Raw genomic sequence first — 16,810 nt, 5'->3', positions numbered from 1 at the left:
AGCTCGGCGGCGGATGCCTGGAGGTCTTCCTTGGGGGCCGTGCGAAGGCCCAAAAGGACCCACGGCAGCCGGTCGGCCCAACCGTCGTCCTGAAGGCCGGCCATGAGTGCCGCCTTCATGGAGCGGTGAAACCGCTCGCACAACCCGTTGGCTTGGGGGTGGTAGGCCGTGGTGCGGTGCAGCGTGACCCCCAACGAAAGGGCGACCGCGCCCCAAAGCTCAGACGTGAACTGTGGGCCGCGGTCGGACGAGATGTCCGCTGGTGCGCCGAAGCACGCGACCCAGGTGGTGATGAACGCCTGCGCCACGTCGGCGGTGGTGGTGGAGGCGAGGGGCACAGCCTCCGGCCACCTGGTGGTCCTGTCCACTATGGTGAGCAGGTGGGTGAACCCCCGCGAGGGGGGCAGAGGACCCACCAGGTCCACGTGGACGTGGTCAAAACGCCGTTCAGGCACGGCGAAAGGTGCCAGCGGGGCCTGGGTGTGGCGGTGGACCTTGACCCGCTGGCAGGCCGTGCAGGCGTTGGCCCAGTCGCGGATGTTTCGTCGAAGGCCGTGCCAGACGAAACGCGCCGACACCAGCTTCTGAGAAGCTTTACGGCCCGGGTGAGAAAGGCCGTGGATGGAGGCGAAGATGCGGCGCTGCCAGGAAACGGGCACGATGGGGCGAGGCTGGCCCTGGGAGACGTCGCAGAGCAGGACGGTGCCCGCGAAGGGAATGTCGGCCAGGTGGAGGCCCGTGTCCGCCGCACGGAGTGCCTGCACCGAGGCGTCGGTGGTCTGGTCGGCCGCCATGAGCGCGAAGTCCACGCCGAGGTGGACCGCGTTCGCGCTGGCCCGAGAAAGACAGTCGGCCACGGCGTTGTCTTTGCCGGCGACGTGCCGGATGTCCGTGGTGAACTCCGACACGGCGGAGAGGTGGCGCTGCTGGCGGGCCGACCACAGCTCCGTGACCTTAGCCATTGCGTAGACCAACGGCTTGTGGTCGACGAAAGCCGTGAACGGGCGGCCCTCCAGGAGGTGTCGGAAATGGCGAACGGCCAGGAATAGCCCGAGCAGCTCGCGGTCGAACGTGCTGTAGTTTAACTCGTTCGGCCGGAGTTGCCGGCTGAAAAAAAGCGAGTGGCTGCCAAACCCCGTCCACCCATTGCTCATGGATGGCGCCCACCGCGTAGTTGGAGGCGTCCGTAGTGAGGGCAATGGGCGCGTTGAGCACCGGGTGAGCCAGCAGCGTTGCGTCGGCGAGGGCCCGTTTGGCGCTGGCGAAGGCCGCGTCCATGGCCGCGGACCAAACAATGTCATGCTTGGCCGGCTTGCCCCGGAGGGCCTCGTAAAGGGGCCGCATGAGCTGAGCAGCGCGGGGCACGAATCGGTGATAAAAATTCACCATGCCGAGGAACTCTTGGAGGGCCTTGATGGAACGGGGACGCGGGAACGTGGTGATGGCCTCAACCTTGGTCGGCAGCGGCATGGCCCCGGTCTTGGTGATGCGGTGGCCCAAAAAGTCAACGGTCGTCGCGCCGAAGTGGCATTTGACCGGGTTGACAATTAAGCCGTGCTCGCTGAGGCGACCGAACAGTGTTCGGAGGTGGAGGAGGTGCTCGGCGCGGGACGTGCTGGCGACGAGGATATCGTCCAGATAGACGAAAAGAAACGGCAGGTCGCGCAGCACGCCGTCCATCAAGCGCTGGAACGCCTGGGCCGCGTTCTTGAGGCCAAACGGCATCCGCAAAAATTCGAACAGGCCGAACGGCGTGATGACGGCCGTCTTCGGGACGTCGGCCGCCCGGACAGGAACCTGGTGGTAGCCCCGTATCAGGTCAATTTTCGAAAAGATGACCCGTCCCGCCAAACGGGCGGAAAAGTCCTGAATATGCGGGATCGGGTACCTGTCGGGGGTGGTAGCGTCGTTGAGACGGCGGTAGTCACCACACGGGCGCCATCCACCCCCCGGCTTTGGCACGATGTGCAGTGGCGAGGCCCACGCGCTATCGGAGCGCCGCACGATGCCGAGGTGCTCCAACGCGTCGAACTCGGCCTTCGCCACGGCGAGCTTGGCCGGGTCGAGGCGGCGGGCCCTGGCGTAGACCGGCGGGCCCGTAGTGGGTATGTGGTGCTCCATCCCGTGCCGCACCGCGACGGCCGAAAACGTCGGCCGCGTGAGGGCCGGGAATTCCGCGAGCAGGCGAGCGAACTCGTTCGCTGCCGGGAGGGCGCACGCCAGTTCGGTCGGCGCGGAGCTGCTCATCGTGCACGCCAGGGAGCTGAAGGTCTCGGCGTTGACAAGGCGACGACGTTTGACGTCGACCAGCAGCCCGTGCGCGCAGAGGAAGTCGGCGCCCAGCAAAGCCATGGGGACGCAGGCGGTCACAAAAGTCCATTGAAAACGCTGGCTGCCGAAGCAGAGGGTGACGACGCATGGGCCGAAAGTGCGTATGGTCGAGCCATTAGCAGCGAACAAAGAGGGGCCGCAAACGGCGTCCCGCCTGTCCTGCTCGGAGGCGGGTATGACGCTCATTTGGGCGCCGGTGTCACACAGGAAACGCCGCCCAGACGCTTTGTCCCGAATAAACAGCAAGTTGCCCAAGTGGCCGGCGCTCATGGCTGGGAATGAACGCCGGCCCGGCCGTTTCCCGACCTGCCGAAAGTGCACGGGGGCCGGCACATCCGAACCAAACAGCCTTGTGTCCGAACCTGGCGTGGTAATAACACCACGCACGGTCAGGTGGAGGCCCCGGCCGTCGTGTCGGAAGCGGGCGGTGCGGCATGGCGGCCGCCAGTTGCACCGGCAGTTCGGCCTCCAACCGCGCAGGGCGCTCGGGCGTCGTGGGCGTCGCCTCGGACGGCGGCGGGCTCCAGGTAACCGCGCCGATGTGCTGGCCCGCCGAGGAGATCTTATCGGCTTCCCTGGCGAGGGCGCGGGAATCCGTGATCAACGTGCCAGCCAGGGCGAGGCGTACCGGGTGAGGCAGCTGGCGAAGGAACAGCTCGCGGAACAGAAAATCCGGAGAGTGCTCACCGAGCAACGAGAGCATATAGTCCATGCGCTCTGACGGGCGCGTGTCGCCGAGCTCGGGCAGAGCGAGCAGGCGCCGTGCGCGTGCTGCCGGTGAGAGGGCGAAAGCATCGAGGAGGAGTGTCTTCAGCGCGTCGTATTTGTCAGCAGCCGGCGGGTGCTCGAGGAGGCTCAAGGCGCGGGCCGCGGTGGCGGAACCGAGCGCCGCCACAACATGGTGGAAGCGGGTGTCGTCCGCGGTGATGCCTCGCAGGGCGAACTGAGAGTCCGCCTGAGCGAACCAAACAGCGGCGTGAGCCTCCCAGAAGGTAGGCAGTTTAAGCGTCACTGCCGTATCCATGTCGGTAGGTCACCAATGAAGGAACTGCGCTCCAACGCGAGTCGAAAGAATTGACGCGACCAAAGATGGAATTCGTCCGAGTTGCTTTATTGAAACAAAACAGCTCAGGTATTCTGACAAGCCCGTTTATCGGGCAGCAATATATATACACATTTATGTCGGGAAGTTTGCCCGGCAAAAGCTATACCGGGCATGCCCGGGTGTCAAGGGCGAGCCTTGGAAAGGCGAGTCTGGACCTGCCCGGGCGTGTTTGGCTGCGGCCTGGCAAGTCGAGGCTGTGCGTGCCCGGGCGCTCTGGGCGAGCCCTGGAAAGGCGATAGCGGGCATGCCCGGACGCTCTGGGCGAGCCCTGGAAAGGCGATAGCGGGCATGCCCGGACGCTCTGGGCGAGCCCTGGAAAGGCGATAGCGGGCATGCCCGGACGCTCTGGGCGAGCCCTGAAAAGGCGATAGCGGGCATGCCCGGACGCTCTGGGCGAGCCCTGGAAAGGCGAGAGCGGGCATGCCCGGGAAAGACGAGACCGGGCGTGCCCGGGAGGTTCGGGCGTGCCCGGGAACAGTGAGTCCGGGCATGCCCGGGAGAGGCGCGTCTGGCCGTGTTCTGGCCGGTGCAAGGCGATTGTGTGCATCCAGCGGTAACCGCTACAATATGTTCAGGTGGAGAGTGAGATTCCTGGGGAAGATGGTGTCAGAGGAGGGCTACACCATGGACCCGGCAGAAACTGCACCGGTTCAGGCATTGAAAAACCGAAAGCCAGCCATGGTTGGGGAGCTGAGGAAGGTCATGGGTTTCCTCTCCTACTACAGGTCTTACATACAGAACTTTTCACGTATCGCAAAGCCATTGTATGATGTACTGGCAGCCCCTGACCTAAAGTTACAGTCAAAGACAGAAAGGAAGGGGGGAAGGAAAATAAAGACGCCAGAAAAACAGGCCAGTTGCCCCGTAAATGTCCTATTGTCTGGAGTGAATAGCATCAACAGGCAGTGGAACAGATAATCAGCCACCTCACCAGCCCACCTGTCTTTGGTTACCCTCGGTTTGATCAGTCATTTGTGCTGCACTGTGATGCATCACAGGAGGGCTTGGGAGCAGTGTTGTACCAACGTCAGGAGGGGAAACTGCGGGTCATAGCTTTTGGATCAAGAACTCTCACTCCGCCAGAAAGGAAGTACAACCTGCATTCAGGGAAGTTAGAGTTCCTGGAATTAAAATGGGCGATATGTGAGCGCTTCAGGGACTACTTATACCATGCGCCCTCCTTCACTGTCTACACAGACAACAACCCACTCACATATGTACTCACAACAGAAAAGCTGAATGCCACTGGACAGAGATGGGTTGCAGAATTGGCGGACTTCAACTTTGATGTCAAGTACAGGCCAGGCCGAACGAACGCAGATGCGGATGGACTGTCTCGCATGCCTCTTGATTTCTGTAAGTTAATGGATGGGTGTACAGAAGGAATGAGTCCAGAGGTAGCTGAAACTGTCATTCAAGGGGTGTCCACCACACAGAGGGACTTCATGCCACATCTAAGTCCATTGGCCATCAATGCAATGGCCACAGAGATTCAACTTGACCAGCCTTCTACCTCATTACATCCCATTCCACTGAGTCACCTCCAGTCAGCTCAGAGAGAGGATCCTGTCATTGGTCCGGTGCTGAAGCTAAAAGACCAGGGTGAGCACCCAAGCAATGCGACAGTAGAAAAGGAAAGCCCTGAGGTGAAGGCCTTGCTGAGGGAGTGGTCAAAGCTGCAGGTAAATAGCAAAGGTTTCCTGTATCGCAAGACTGCAACAAGGACCCAACTCGTGTTGCCACGCTGCTACCATCCACTTGTATACAAGGAACTGCACAAAGATATGGGGCATCTGGGCTCGGAAAGAACGTTAGAACTTATCAGGGACCGATTTTACTGGCCAAGGATGCAGCGGGATGTGGAGAGATTTGTGACACAGGAATGTGAGTGCTTAATGAAGCGAAAACCAAGCCGGATCACACGAGCACCCATGCTGAATATAAAGACCACATATCCCTTTGAATTGCTGTCCATCGACTTCCTGCACCTTGAAACATGTAAAGGAGGGTATGAGTACATTATCGTGGTGATGGACCATTTCACTCGATTTGCACAGGCATATGCAATAACCAACAAGTCAGCAAGGACAGTTGCAGACAAGATATTCAGTGACTTTGTGCTGAAGTTTGCTTTTCCCAAACGAATCCATCACGATATGGGATGAGAATTTGAAAAAACAACTGATGGCCCAGTTGAAGCAACAAAGTGGGATTAAAGGCTCCCACACCACACCATACCACCCTCAAGGAAATGGACAGGTAGAGAGGTTTAACAGGACATTGCTGGCAATGCTGAGGACTCTGATTGAAGAACAAAAACAAAATTGGAAGAACTCATTAGCAAGTGTGGTGCATGCCTTTAACTGCACCCGCAATGAAGCAACAGGGTTCTCACCGTACTTCCTGCTCTATGGGAGGTCTCCCAGACTTCCGATAGATCTACTATTTGGATTTGACATTGAGGGGAAAGAGGGCTCTTATGCTGACTATGTTGAGAAGTGGAGGAACAGGATGAGAGATGCATATGAAATCGCAAGCAAAACTGCCGCCAAGCAGGCCACTCGGGGAAAACTGTCACATGACAAAAGAGTCTACGGTGTAGAGCTACAAACAGGTGGTCGGGTTTTGGTGAGGAATGTTGGTGAGAGGTGAGGTCCTGGGAAGATCCGATCCTACTGGGAGGACCAGGTTTACGTTGTCGGAAGAAAGACTCCAGATAGCCCAGTGTATGAGGTGAGACCTGGAAATGGGAGAGGCAGAGCCAGGACCCTCCACCGCAATCTTCTGTTGCCATGTGACTCCCTTCCTGTGGCAGAACCTCAGCCGAGACCACACAGAGAGGAAACAGCACAGAGTGAGCGAGGACTGAGGAGAAGGTGGACACGCCGTCAAGGTTCCATTGTGGAAGGGATTGAGCCAGTTGGTGAGTCAGAAGACGAAATCTTTGAGGACGAAGCCCAATGGGGCACAGTGGAGGGATTGGATATCTCGGATCTCAACCCTGACGCCATAGCATTTCAACCACGGAGGAGGGTACAACGACAGCCAAATCCATCTCCATCTCCGGTGGTCATGCAGAAAGAACTACTGGAAGACTGGGGCCTCAGTGAAGAGGCAGAGGGACACACCAGTGAAGGACCACAAGAGCTCCTGGAATCGGAGGAAGAAGTAGTACAAGAAGACACCTCCAATGGCAACTATTCCCGTCCAAAGAGACGGATTAAACCTCCACAAACATTGACCTATGAGTCACTGGGAAAACCATCTTTGGTGAGAAGGATAGTAAGCACCCAATAATCCAGGATTCAGTTGGTTGATGGAGACATCTTTAACTGCCCCCCAACAGAGACTCTTGCATACTGCATTAGCGGAGATTGCTCCATGGGAGCAGGAATGCTTACACTCTTTGAAGAGAAGTGCTCCGGTATACAAGAGCTGTTCAGTCACACAAGGAAGACCGAAGATTGTGTGGTGCTAAAAAAAGGAAAAAAATTTGTGCACTACCTCATCACAAAGGAGAGTGCTGACCAGAGATCAATGTGCACCAGCTTGAAGGAAAGCTTGGAGGCAATGAGAAACCACTGCATTGCTCATGGAATAACCAAGGTCTGCATGCCAATGAATGGATGTGGGTTGGAGGACTTGAATTGGGAAACGGTGCTGAAGATTTTGGAGGAGGTCTTCCAAGAAACTGACACCAGTATCTCTGTCTACTCGTGGTAAAAAACCTCGGGAGTACGTACGAGTGATGGAAGAACGAACAGTTGTTCGGGTGAAGTGAATGTCGAGATGACATTTCTTTTGAGGGGGAGAGTGTTACGAGAAAAACTACTACCCCCATTTTCATTACTACCACCCCATAAAAAAACTCAAAATAATAACGAGATTAATATTAAAATGCAGAAGGCAGCCTGAATGATAACAAAGAGTGGAGATGCAACTGCTGACCACCGGGTGTTAACAACACAGTTGCTCTTACAGCACCTCAGGTTGCCACAAACGGCATATCGGAAGGCACCAAGCCTGCATCTCCTGTTTTATATCTGCAATTATTATACAATTCAGAATAATGATGAGATTAATATTAAAACTCAGAAACCAGTCCGAATAATAATAATGAGTGGAGATGCAGCCTCGGACCATCTGCTGTGAACAACACCACTGGTCTTACAGCACATCCGGTTGCGCGAATATTGTGTTTGAATGCGCCAGGCCGGCATCTCATGTTGTGCATCTTTGATTATTATTCCAGTAAAATAATTTGGAATTGGAATGGCGACTCTGCTCTGATCCATCGACCTCATCACCCTGCACCATCACACTGGAATACTGTTATAGTGCAACAATAGCATATCCGTTTAGGGTTAGGGTTAGGGTTAGGGTTAGGGTGTGTAAAATGTAAAATTTTACATTCACAAAATGTGAATAGTGTAAAAATCGAAACATCATATAATATCCAAAATACGTCACGACAGATAACGGTCACCACCTCTGCGATGATTCCCACACAGCCTGCTATGACGGCAGCTTTTGCTTGTGCTCCACTCATGCCACCGAGGCCTGATGTCACAAACACCTTCCCTTGCAGTTTCTCTAAGCTCAAGTACTTGCGTCCTGCATTGAGCAATGTGAGCTGTGGGGGAGGATGGATATTAGTCAGCAATATGGCACCCATTCCGTTTTTCCAACAATGAATCTTTTATACGTTGGGAAGCTGACTTCATCCTTTTCACATCAGTGTTTTTTTCCATGGTGTCCTTGCTTTTGTTGTTGCTCTCTGATGTTTGCATTTTAATCATTATCATTTGAAGGCAGAGTTTTAATCCCAACCGGAACCAGATCCCTGTGGGATGATTATAGCCACACCAACGTCGGCATAATTGTGGAATTTGTAACACATTGTTTGGACAGGCACACCCATGGTTCATAAATGTTGTAAAGGGCACAACTTACACCTTCCAACGCATTTATGAGTTCACTTTACAAATGGCGATCACACGACCAGCGGTGGAGAGTCCTTATGCATTGGTTGGTACACGCATATGTTTTGCGACAATGTTGGTATTTAAACACACTTTTTATTACCTCTGCCACCAAAAGTGGACTGAGGTTATGTTTTCGCCCCCATTAATCTGTCTGTGAGTAGGATTTCTCAAAAACATATTGACAGATTTGGACAAAACTTGGTGGACAAGTTGGATGTGTGACCAGGACTGCTTAATTAGATTTTAGTGATGATCTGGATGCTAGATTTTTCCAGTATCTTACCAAGGTTCCATGTACGATCCCCTGCGGGCCAATATAGCAGTAGCTGCCAGCTGTCATCTGGCCATACCTGCGAACATAATATTCAAGTGTGCAAAGGATATTCCACACAAGTAGCCATTTGGCCCATCATGTCTGTGTGGTATTTACATTCATACACTCATTTTCATATATTCAAAAGTTAGTGTGTAATCGCTGTTGAAAATGATTACAGATGCTTAATTCAGCAGCTCTTCAAAAATCCACAACAACGCAACCTAACACAATGTTATGCAATTGAAGACCCGAGTGGCGTGAAAGAAGTACTCAAATCACAAAATAACTCTATGTACAATTATTACAAACATGGATTGTTGCCATTCTTCAGATCGAGTTCCTGGTTCTAACTCACTTTGCCCAATAATGTGACTTATGTACTTCTTCCACTCAGGTCTTTAATTATATTGTGACATTTTTGAGCAGATGTGTTGATGGATGTACTTACATTGTGACCCCGAGTGCAAACATCCTTTCATATTGTTCTCGTGAAGAATAATTAGGAATGACCTGTAAAAATATTATAAAACAAGAGGCATAATTGCTTTGCAATGTATGTCCCCTACCAAGTTTAAGTTCAATATGTTAAAGGGTAAGGGGGAAAAGTCTGGCAAACTGACCAATGTAAAATATGTGATATTAAGTTCAAAAAGGGCATAACTCCGTGAAAAATGGCGAAATGCCCCGAAATTAAAACTTTTCTGTAAATTATCATAATAAAGCCATGCACCAAGTTTCAGTTGAATATTGCTATGAATTTTGGGTTAGTGATATATAGATTCAGGTAGATCTGCATAGGTAGGTGCTCCGATGATCGTGGGTAGAAGAACCACTTCAATGTACAAAAGTCAGGGACCTGTTTAGCCGAATGTCGGGTAAGTATATCTCTGTGGTCATACGAGAATGGCCCCGGTGTTAACTAGTTTAGGGATTATGTTAATTCCCCTGTTCGTAAAACCTCAGTGATTTATCCCATTATCCTTTTCGACACTGCATGTAGACACTAGTTAAGAATCCATCACCATTAGTACACTAATTAATTATTACCAACAATAAAAAGCACCGGAAGCCCAGAAGGAAGCTTTGTCAACCATTACACCACCTTGGAAATCACACATCGTGCAGGCAAGCTAAAGACACGCACGGGGAACCGTGATTGGCCAAGGACGAATCAGGAGGCAACTCGCTATTGGACTGGAGTCGACCAACCAAAGGAGGCGGGGTAAGAAGGAACCCGCTGATTGGAGGGGAGGAAGGTGTGTAGGGGGCATCACGCTGATTGACAGGGCACGCCGATGATGGCAGAAGGCGGACAGCATGTGATAGGTGGAGAGCGAAGCATGGTAGAGGTGGCCTGCGGGCATTGGTAGTGAGGGACAGATTACGTCACCAGGGATCGATAAAAGAGGAGGTAGACCGACATTTTCTTCTGGCCCTGCCCGTGCTGGATTCAAAGGTGGACGGTAATGTGCTGACGATCCTTCTTTGTCTTCGCGTTCGGGACCTCGTGAACGACCGGGCAGTTTCCGCCAACACCAGAGACGCCACCGGGAGACGTTCAGAGACAGCAGGAAGAGTGGCGGCCCGGGAACTGCAGTTCTCTGTGTTAACTACGAGTGTACGAGCATGGCTTGTTGCTAGAGCGTGACGAGGCTGAGGCGAGTGAGTCGCTCGGTGAGGCCTGGCGGAGCGCGAGTGGGCAGATGGCGGACTTTCTTCTCGCCAACACCGGAGCCGCGTCGGGCCTGCACGCTTCGGGCCCGGACGATTGCAGACAACGCACGGAGCGAGTCAGAGCTAAGTGCAATAAATCACACCCCGTTCCTTTCCACATTATTTTATCCCCCGTATGTGTTCTAAGTCTGGTGTGAGGGATCCCAATTTAGGAATTTAGTTTATCGCATTTTCTTTGTCCTGGCATTCCGTTTTAATAAATCCTTTGTTATTTTCCCTGTACATTTTAAACCCCGTCTTTGGTTTGAGTTCTTTTTGCAGGTTGGAGACTGCCCGGCAGGATCACACAGGTAAGGCTTCTAGCTTCTTCTCCTCTTTCTTAATAATAATAATAATAATAATACATTTATTTTATATAGCGCTTTTCAAGAAGCCCAAAGACGCTTTGACAGAGTACAAAAAAATAAGTGCAAAAAGACAAAAATCAATAGGTAAATAATCAAAGCAAAAGGAAGGAGAAGGAGAAGAGATAGTCAGGGGTTAAATGCTGTGGGTTAAATGTTGAATGCAGTGTTGAACAGGTGGGTCTTGAGTGATGTTTTGAATGTGGTGAGTGAGGAGGAGTCTCTGATGGTGTGAGGTAGTGAGTTTCAGAGGGTGGGAGCAGCGATGGAGAAGGCCCTGTCCCCCCAGGATCTGAATTTGGTCCGGATGGGGGGGGGGGCGGGGGGAGGTCAGGAGGTTGGTACCAGCAGAGTGGAGGTTGTGGGTGGGAGTGTGTCTGGAGAGGAGGTCAGCCAGGTAGGATGGGGCCAGGTTATGGAGGGCTTTGTAGGTCAAGAGGAGGATTTTGTATTGGATTCTCTGGGGGATGGGGAGCCAGTGAAGCTTGTAAAGGACAGGGGTGATGTGGTCACGGGTCCGGGAATGGGTGAGTAGACGGGCAGCGGAGTTCTGAATGTATTGGAGTTTATTGGTGATTATTGAGGGTGAACCATAGAGGAGGCTGTTGCAGTAGTCCAGACGGGAGGTGATGAAGGCGTGGATGAGGGTTTCTGCAGCCGTGGAGGAGAGGGATGGACGGAGACGGGCGATGTTTTTCAGGTGAAAGAAGGCTGTCTTTGTGATGTGTTTAGTGTATTTGTCGAAGGAGAGGGTTTGGTCAAAGATGATGCCAAGATTCCGGATGTGAGGGGAGGTGGATACTGGGAAACCGTCGATGTTGAGGGCAAAGTTATGGGTGGATTTGGTGAGCGTTTTTGGGCCAATGATGATTATTTCAGATTTATCATAGTTAAGTTTGAGGAAGTTGATTTGAAGCCAGGATTTTATTTCAGTGATGCAGTTTGTCAGGATAGAGTGGGTGGCGGTGGAGATGGACTTGGTGGAGATGAAAAGCTGGATGTCATCGGCGAAGCAGTGGAATTGGAGACCATGACGGCGGATTAAGTGACCATGGGGGGACAGGTACAGGATGAAGAGGAGGGGGCCAAGAACTGAACCTTGGGGGACACCTTGGGGGAGGGGAGCAGTGGGGGATTTGCAGTTATTGATGGAGATGAACTGGCGTCTGTCAGAGAGGTATGATTTGATCCAAGAGAGGGCAGTGCCGGTAATGTTAAAGGTGGTTTCAAGTCGGGTGAGGAGGATGGTGTGATTGATGGTGTCAAAGGCGGCGCTGAGGTCGAGGAGGATGAGAATGTTGAGGATGCCAGCGTCAGAGGAGAGGAGAAGGTCGTTGGTGATTTTGAGGAGAGCAGTTTCAGTACTGTGGTTGGAGCGGAATCCGGATTGGAATGTTTCATACAGGTTATTGGCAGAGAGGTGATGTTTGATTTTAGTGGCTACAGCGCATTCCAAAACTTTTGACAGAAAGGGTAGGTTGGAGATGGGTCTGAAGTTATTTAGGGTGTCAGGGTTGAGTCCAGGTTTTTTCAGAATGGGGGTAACAGCAGCAATTTTGAGGGATGGTGGGACGATGCCTGTAGACAGGGAGGAGTTTATTGTTGCAGTGATAAGTGGAGAGAGAGCAGGCTTTCTTCCTCCGGCGCAGATATATAAAGTCCGCCATTGGAACTGAACGCTTCAATTAATGCTCTATTGCCTTTCGTGACACTCCCGGTATTAACCAGTGGAATCATACGACAATATGTTAAAGGGTATGGGGGGAAAAGTCTGGAAAACCACAGGTGGGACGGACGGACGGGCAGACAGACAGACGGAGAGCAAATCTATGGTCTCCTCTGGGTAGGGGAGTAATAAAAACTCAGGTAAATATCTTCATGTGAGCATTAAACGTTGAATATGGGAAGCTTCTGTAGTTATTTCTCATTTCCTTAATTACCAGAAATGTGGGCTGACAGGATAGTTTTGAGGTATGCATGTTCCCCTTCTAGCTGTCTAGTTAGATTCTTGACTGAGCTATGAACTACCATTCTGATGTTTCGCAGGCAAGGCGATGCATCAATATGTGTGTACCGTCCCTCGGATAGACGTTAGGCCAGAGAACTCGTCTAGCAGCACTGGTTGTTGGTGGACGCTAAAGATGCCGCAAGGTCATTCGCAAAGAGTAGTTGAGTTCTTGCCAGCACCGTAAACAAATTATAAACTCGATATGTGAGATCATAAAGTGATTGTCAAGGGTAAGCCTCCTGGGAGAGGGTTCACCATGGCGGTCACACGCGATCCAATGATGGCCATATGTTTTTTGGTACCCCATATGGCCTTGACCTTCAAAATTTAGAGATAGAGTGTAAATTTTAACATAGGGGCAATACCCCTGGCGCTCACCTGGTAGAATAAACAGTATACTGCACTGACTGAAGGTATTTTAAACCAATTTCAGTGGTTGCTAGAAGACAGGGCAGCATGTAGAATCATACTAACACAATCATAAGACTTTAAACAAACAAACAAACAAACAAACAAAACAAAAAATACCTATTTCGGGGGGAACCTCCCCTCCCCCCATCCCACCCCATGTACCTTCTCAGACCCCATTTTATCCAATGCGTTGAACAAATATTGGCACATCACGGGTGATGAAGGTTGTGGTGAAAGTTCATCAAAATTGTGTGTGTAGGTTCTGAGAAAAAAGCAAATACCTATTTTTGGGGGACAAGCCCCCCATAGACCACCATATACCCCAATTTTTTTTAAATGCCAGGAACAAACTTTGGTACAACACGGGTGATTAAGGTTGTGGTCAAGTTTCATCAGAATTGCATGTGTTGTTTCTGAGAAGAAAGCAAATACCTATTTTGGGGGTAACCCCCATAGACACCAAAAGGGGCAGATTTTTTTAATGCCGTGAACAAACTTCGGTACATCATGGGTGGTGAAAGTTGTGGTTAAATTTCATCGAAATAGTGTGTGTAGTTTCAGAGGAAAAAACAAATTCATATTTTGGGGAGTCAAACCTGCATCCACTTTGACCCCCGGTAAACCCCCTTAGACCACGATGCTTAGCTTACCTGGAACGAAGTTCAGGGGAGCTCATGCGATGGCGCGTCGTCCGTCCGCCCGTCCATCCGTCCGTCCGTAACTCTTGAAACTTTTTCTCCGAAACCGCTTATGGGATTGCGACAAAATTTTGCACAAATTATGTTTGTTGTGTTGTGACGAGAGTTTGACTTTCTAAAAGTGGGTCCAGGTTTGACCCCCCAAAATAGGTATTTGCTTTCTTCTCTGAAACTACACACACGATTTTGATGAAACTTGACCACAACCTTCACCACCTGTGATGTACCAAAGTTTGTTCATGGCATGAAAAAAATCTGCCCCTTTGGGAATCCTGGGGGGGGGGGGGGGGGGGGAGGGGTTGCCGCCAAAAATAGGTATTTCCTTTCTTCTCAGAAACGACACACGCAATTTCGATGAAACTTCACCACAACCTTAATCACCCATGATGTACCAATGTTTGTTCAAGGCATGAGAAGAATTGGGGTCTGAGGAGGTATATGGGGTTGAGGGACGAGGGCGGAAGGGGTTGTCCCCCAAAATAGGTATTTTCTGTTTGTTTGCATAAAGTCTTATGATTATGTCAGTGTGATTCTACGTGCTGCCCTGTGTTCTAGCAACCATTGAAATTGGTTTAAAATACGTTTACATTAATGGTTGTAAGGCAATGGATTACCTTAGGGCCAGGTAGGATTGTATCGCGTCCTACCGCGATTACCTGTGCTCCATATGTCATGTAATCACCTTGATGTACATGAGTCAGGCCGGATGTCATGTAAGGTTGTATCTTTGTCCCCATGGTGAGGGGTGGGGTTATGTTAATTGGGTAAATCCCCTGCATGTAAATTGCCTCTGATTTCTCCACTGTTCCTTATTGTTCTGATTTCTCCTCTGACATGCACGACACCCACACCATACCCGCCAAGCAATCGGCGTGTACTAATAACACCAAATAAAAGCAACTGGAACCAGGACATTCAACTACCATTGATACCACCGACCGGGTGATCACAAAGGCTGGCAAGTGGCTGCGAGGCCACGCTCCAAAGAGCCATTGGTCAGGACGGCCATAGAGCGATGAGATGGACTCTTGGATTGGAGCACGCGCAGACGTCGTCAGATGACGTGGGAGACCGGGGAACAAAATACTGTGTCCCAGCATTTTCCCTGTCTTGTGTTACGTGCTCCTCCCCAACCCCGCTGGTCACGGTGTACCTCCGAGCCCCGAGAGGAGTCAAGGCAGAAAAAATGTGTTATTCTGTATGTCAAAGATCAATGGTGAAGCCACACCAATTGTTACAAACAAACTAGTATTGTATTAAGATCACACAAGAATAACAGTACAACAACAATAGTAATCAATTGTACAACCAATATATATTTCCTATGATGGTACCATCAGGTTCGTACAATATAACTCACTGTGCTCCAAGTGAGCGAAAAGAAGAAGATTCCCAATGTCTCTAATTCCCGGCTTCAAGCCAAAGTTGGTTCCGGCTTCAAGCCAAAGTCGATCCGCTCCAGCGATCGTCAGAACGATGTCCAATCGAGACCAGAATCCCGTTGGGTTGGCAGTTACAGTCCTGCTGCCAAAGCTGTGCAAAGGCGCCCTCAAGGCGATTGGGAAATCCATAGGCGCCCTCCAGGCGACGGGGAAATCACACCCTCAGGTATGGACGTTCCACGTCTCACAGTCGGCGAACCGCAAATTAATCTTCAAAAGCCACATGGCACACACACACACCAGATACGTCTGAAAGCGGTGAAAACGGCTGACGAAGCAAAGAAACCTTGCTCGACGCGCAAAGCGCGCGAGTCAAAATGGCCGACGGCACGTTCTCGAGACGTAACGGCCCTTCGATGATTCTCTTTGGAATCAATCGCAAAACCTGACACGCAGGTTAATCTGTCACAGCGATAACAACTCTGTCGCAGCAATCCCTTTCCTGGGAAACCCAAAGTTCACTCGTGACTCTTGCTCGTCAATGTTCGCTCCAGACCGCAAAGCAACTATGCTTCTTGTCCGACTCCACTCGCTCCGCCTTCTTTTTCTCCTCTTCCTCTTCGTCGCCGTCCGGTTCCTGTTTCATTTAAAACATTAACCTTTTTACCTTTTGACAATAATAATTGCTGTTTCCCTCAAACAACAATAATAATAATACATGGAATCAAAAATGTTTACAGTGGATGAAAACCACAACAACGGAAGTAACAAATCCGTAACACTTGCTTCGTGGATGTCGTCACAAGCGGACACAGTTCGTGCTCTTTTGCGTTGGGACATTCATTGCGAGCAGACGCATCTTTCTCTTGGGTCTTGGCTTTAGTGACGAGCAGACGCAGATTCGTTTTTTTTTCTCTCAGTTTGGGGTTTGAAAGCGAACAGTCATGGTTTTATCCTCTTGGTGTCCCGAGTTACTGCAGACAGTCGCGGCTCGTGTTCTCTTTTCTTTTGGTCCAGGCGATTGGTGCGAGCGGATGCATTGTCTTTCCCTGGTTCGTTTGGTGCTGACTGCGTGGCGGCTGGGTGCGCCTGAGAGACCGTTGGTGCTGTGTGGAGCAGACGACGAGGACGAGCTCGGTCTGCTCGCTTTGCGCTCGGCGGCTGGATTGAACGAACTGCGCGCCAAGACTGGTTTTCACGCGCACGGACTCAGGGACCCATGCTGCGGCTGGCGGGTGAACGGACTGCGCGCCAAAGCGTGTTTTCCCACGCGGGGAGGCGGGGCCTGTTGGTGATCCCGGACGGTCAAGGGGACCAGAGCTGAGTGCACACATTTATTACTTTCAGTTATTTTTCCCCTTGTGTTGTATATGGGTCTGTGTGTGAGCGCTCTGTTTAGGATTTTGGTTACCGTGCATTTCTTGTTCCCTGGCATTATTTTTATTAAACCCTTTTATTGTTACATGTGAATTCCGTTTCAGTTTGAGTTGATTATC

General features: G+C 51.2%; 1 protein-coding gene across 3 annotated transcripts in view; it reads right to left on the bottom strand.

Annotated features, from left to right (window-relative positions):
* Positions 1-16,810, bottom strand: part of UROC1 (urocanate hydratase 1) — a 369,204-nt gene that overhangs the window by 80,163 nt on the left and 272,231 nt on the right. For all 3 annotated transcript variants that reach the window (XM_068112860.2, XM_078776094.1, XM_068112862.2), the window contains exons 7-9: positions 9,186-9,247; positions 8,705-8,771; positions 7,926-8,069 (exon numbers count right to left, since the gene is read on the bottom strand). In XM_068112860.2, the coding sequence (XP_067968961.2) occupies positions 7,926-8,069; positions 8,705-8,771; positions 9,186-9,247 (273 nt within the window). The remainder of the gene's footprint in view (positions 1-7,925; positions 8,070-8,704; positions 8,772-9,185; positions 9,248-16,810) is intronic.

Source organism: Myxine glutinosa, chromosome 4, assembly GCF_964187855.1.
Source record: "Myxine glutinosa chromosome 4, kmMyxGlut1.1, whole genome shotgun sequence".
Classification (NCBI taxonomy): domain Eukaryota; kingdom Metazoa; phylum Chordata; class Myxini; order Myxiniformes; family Myxinidae; genus Myxine; species Myxine glutinosa.
This window is presented reverse-complemented; position numbering and strand designations above follow the sequence as displayed.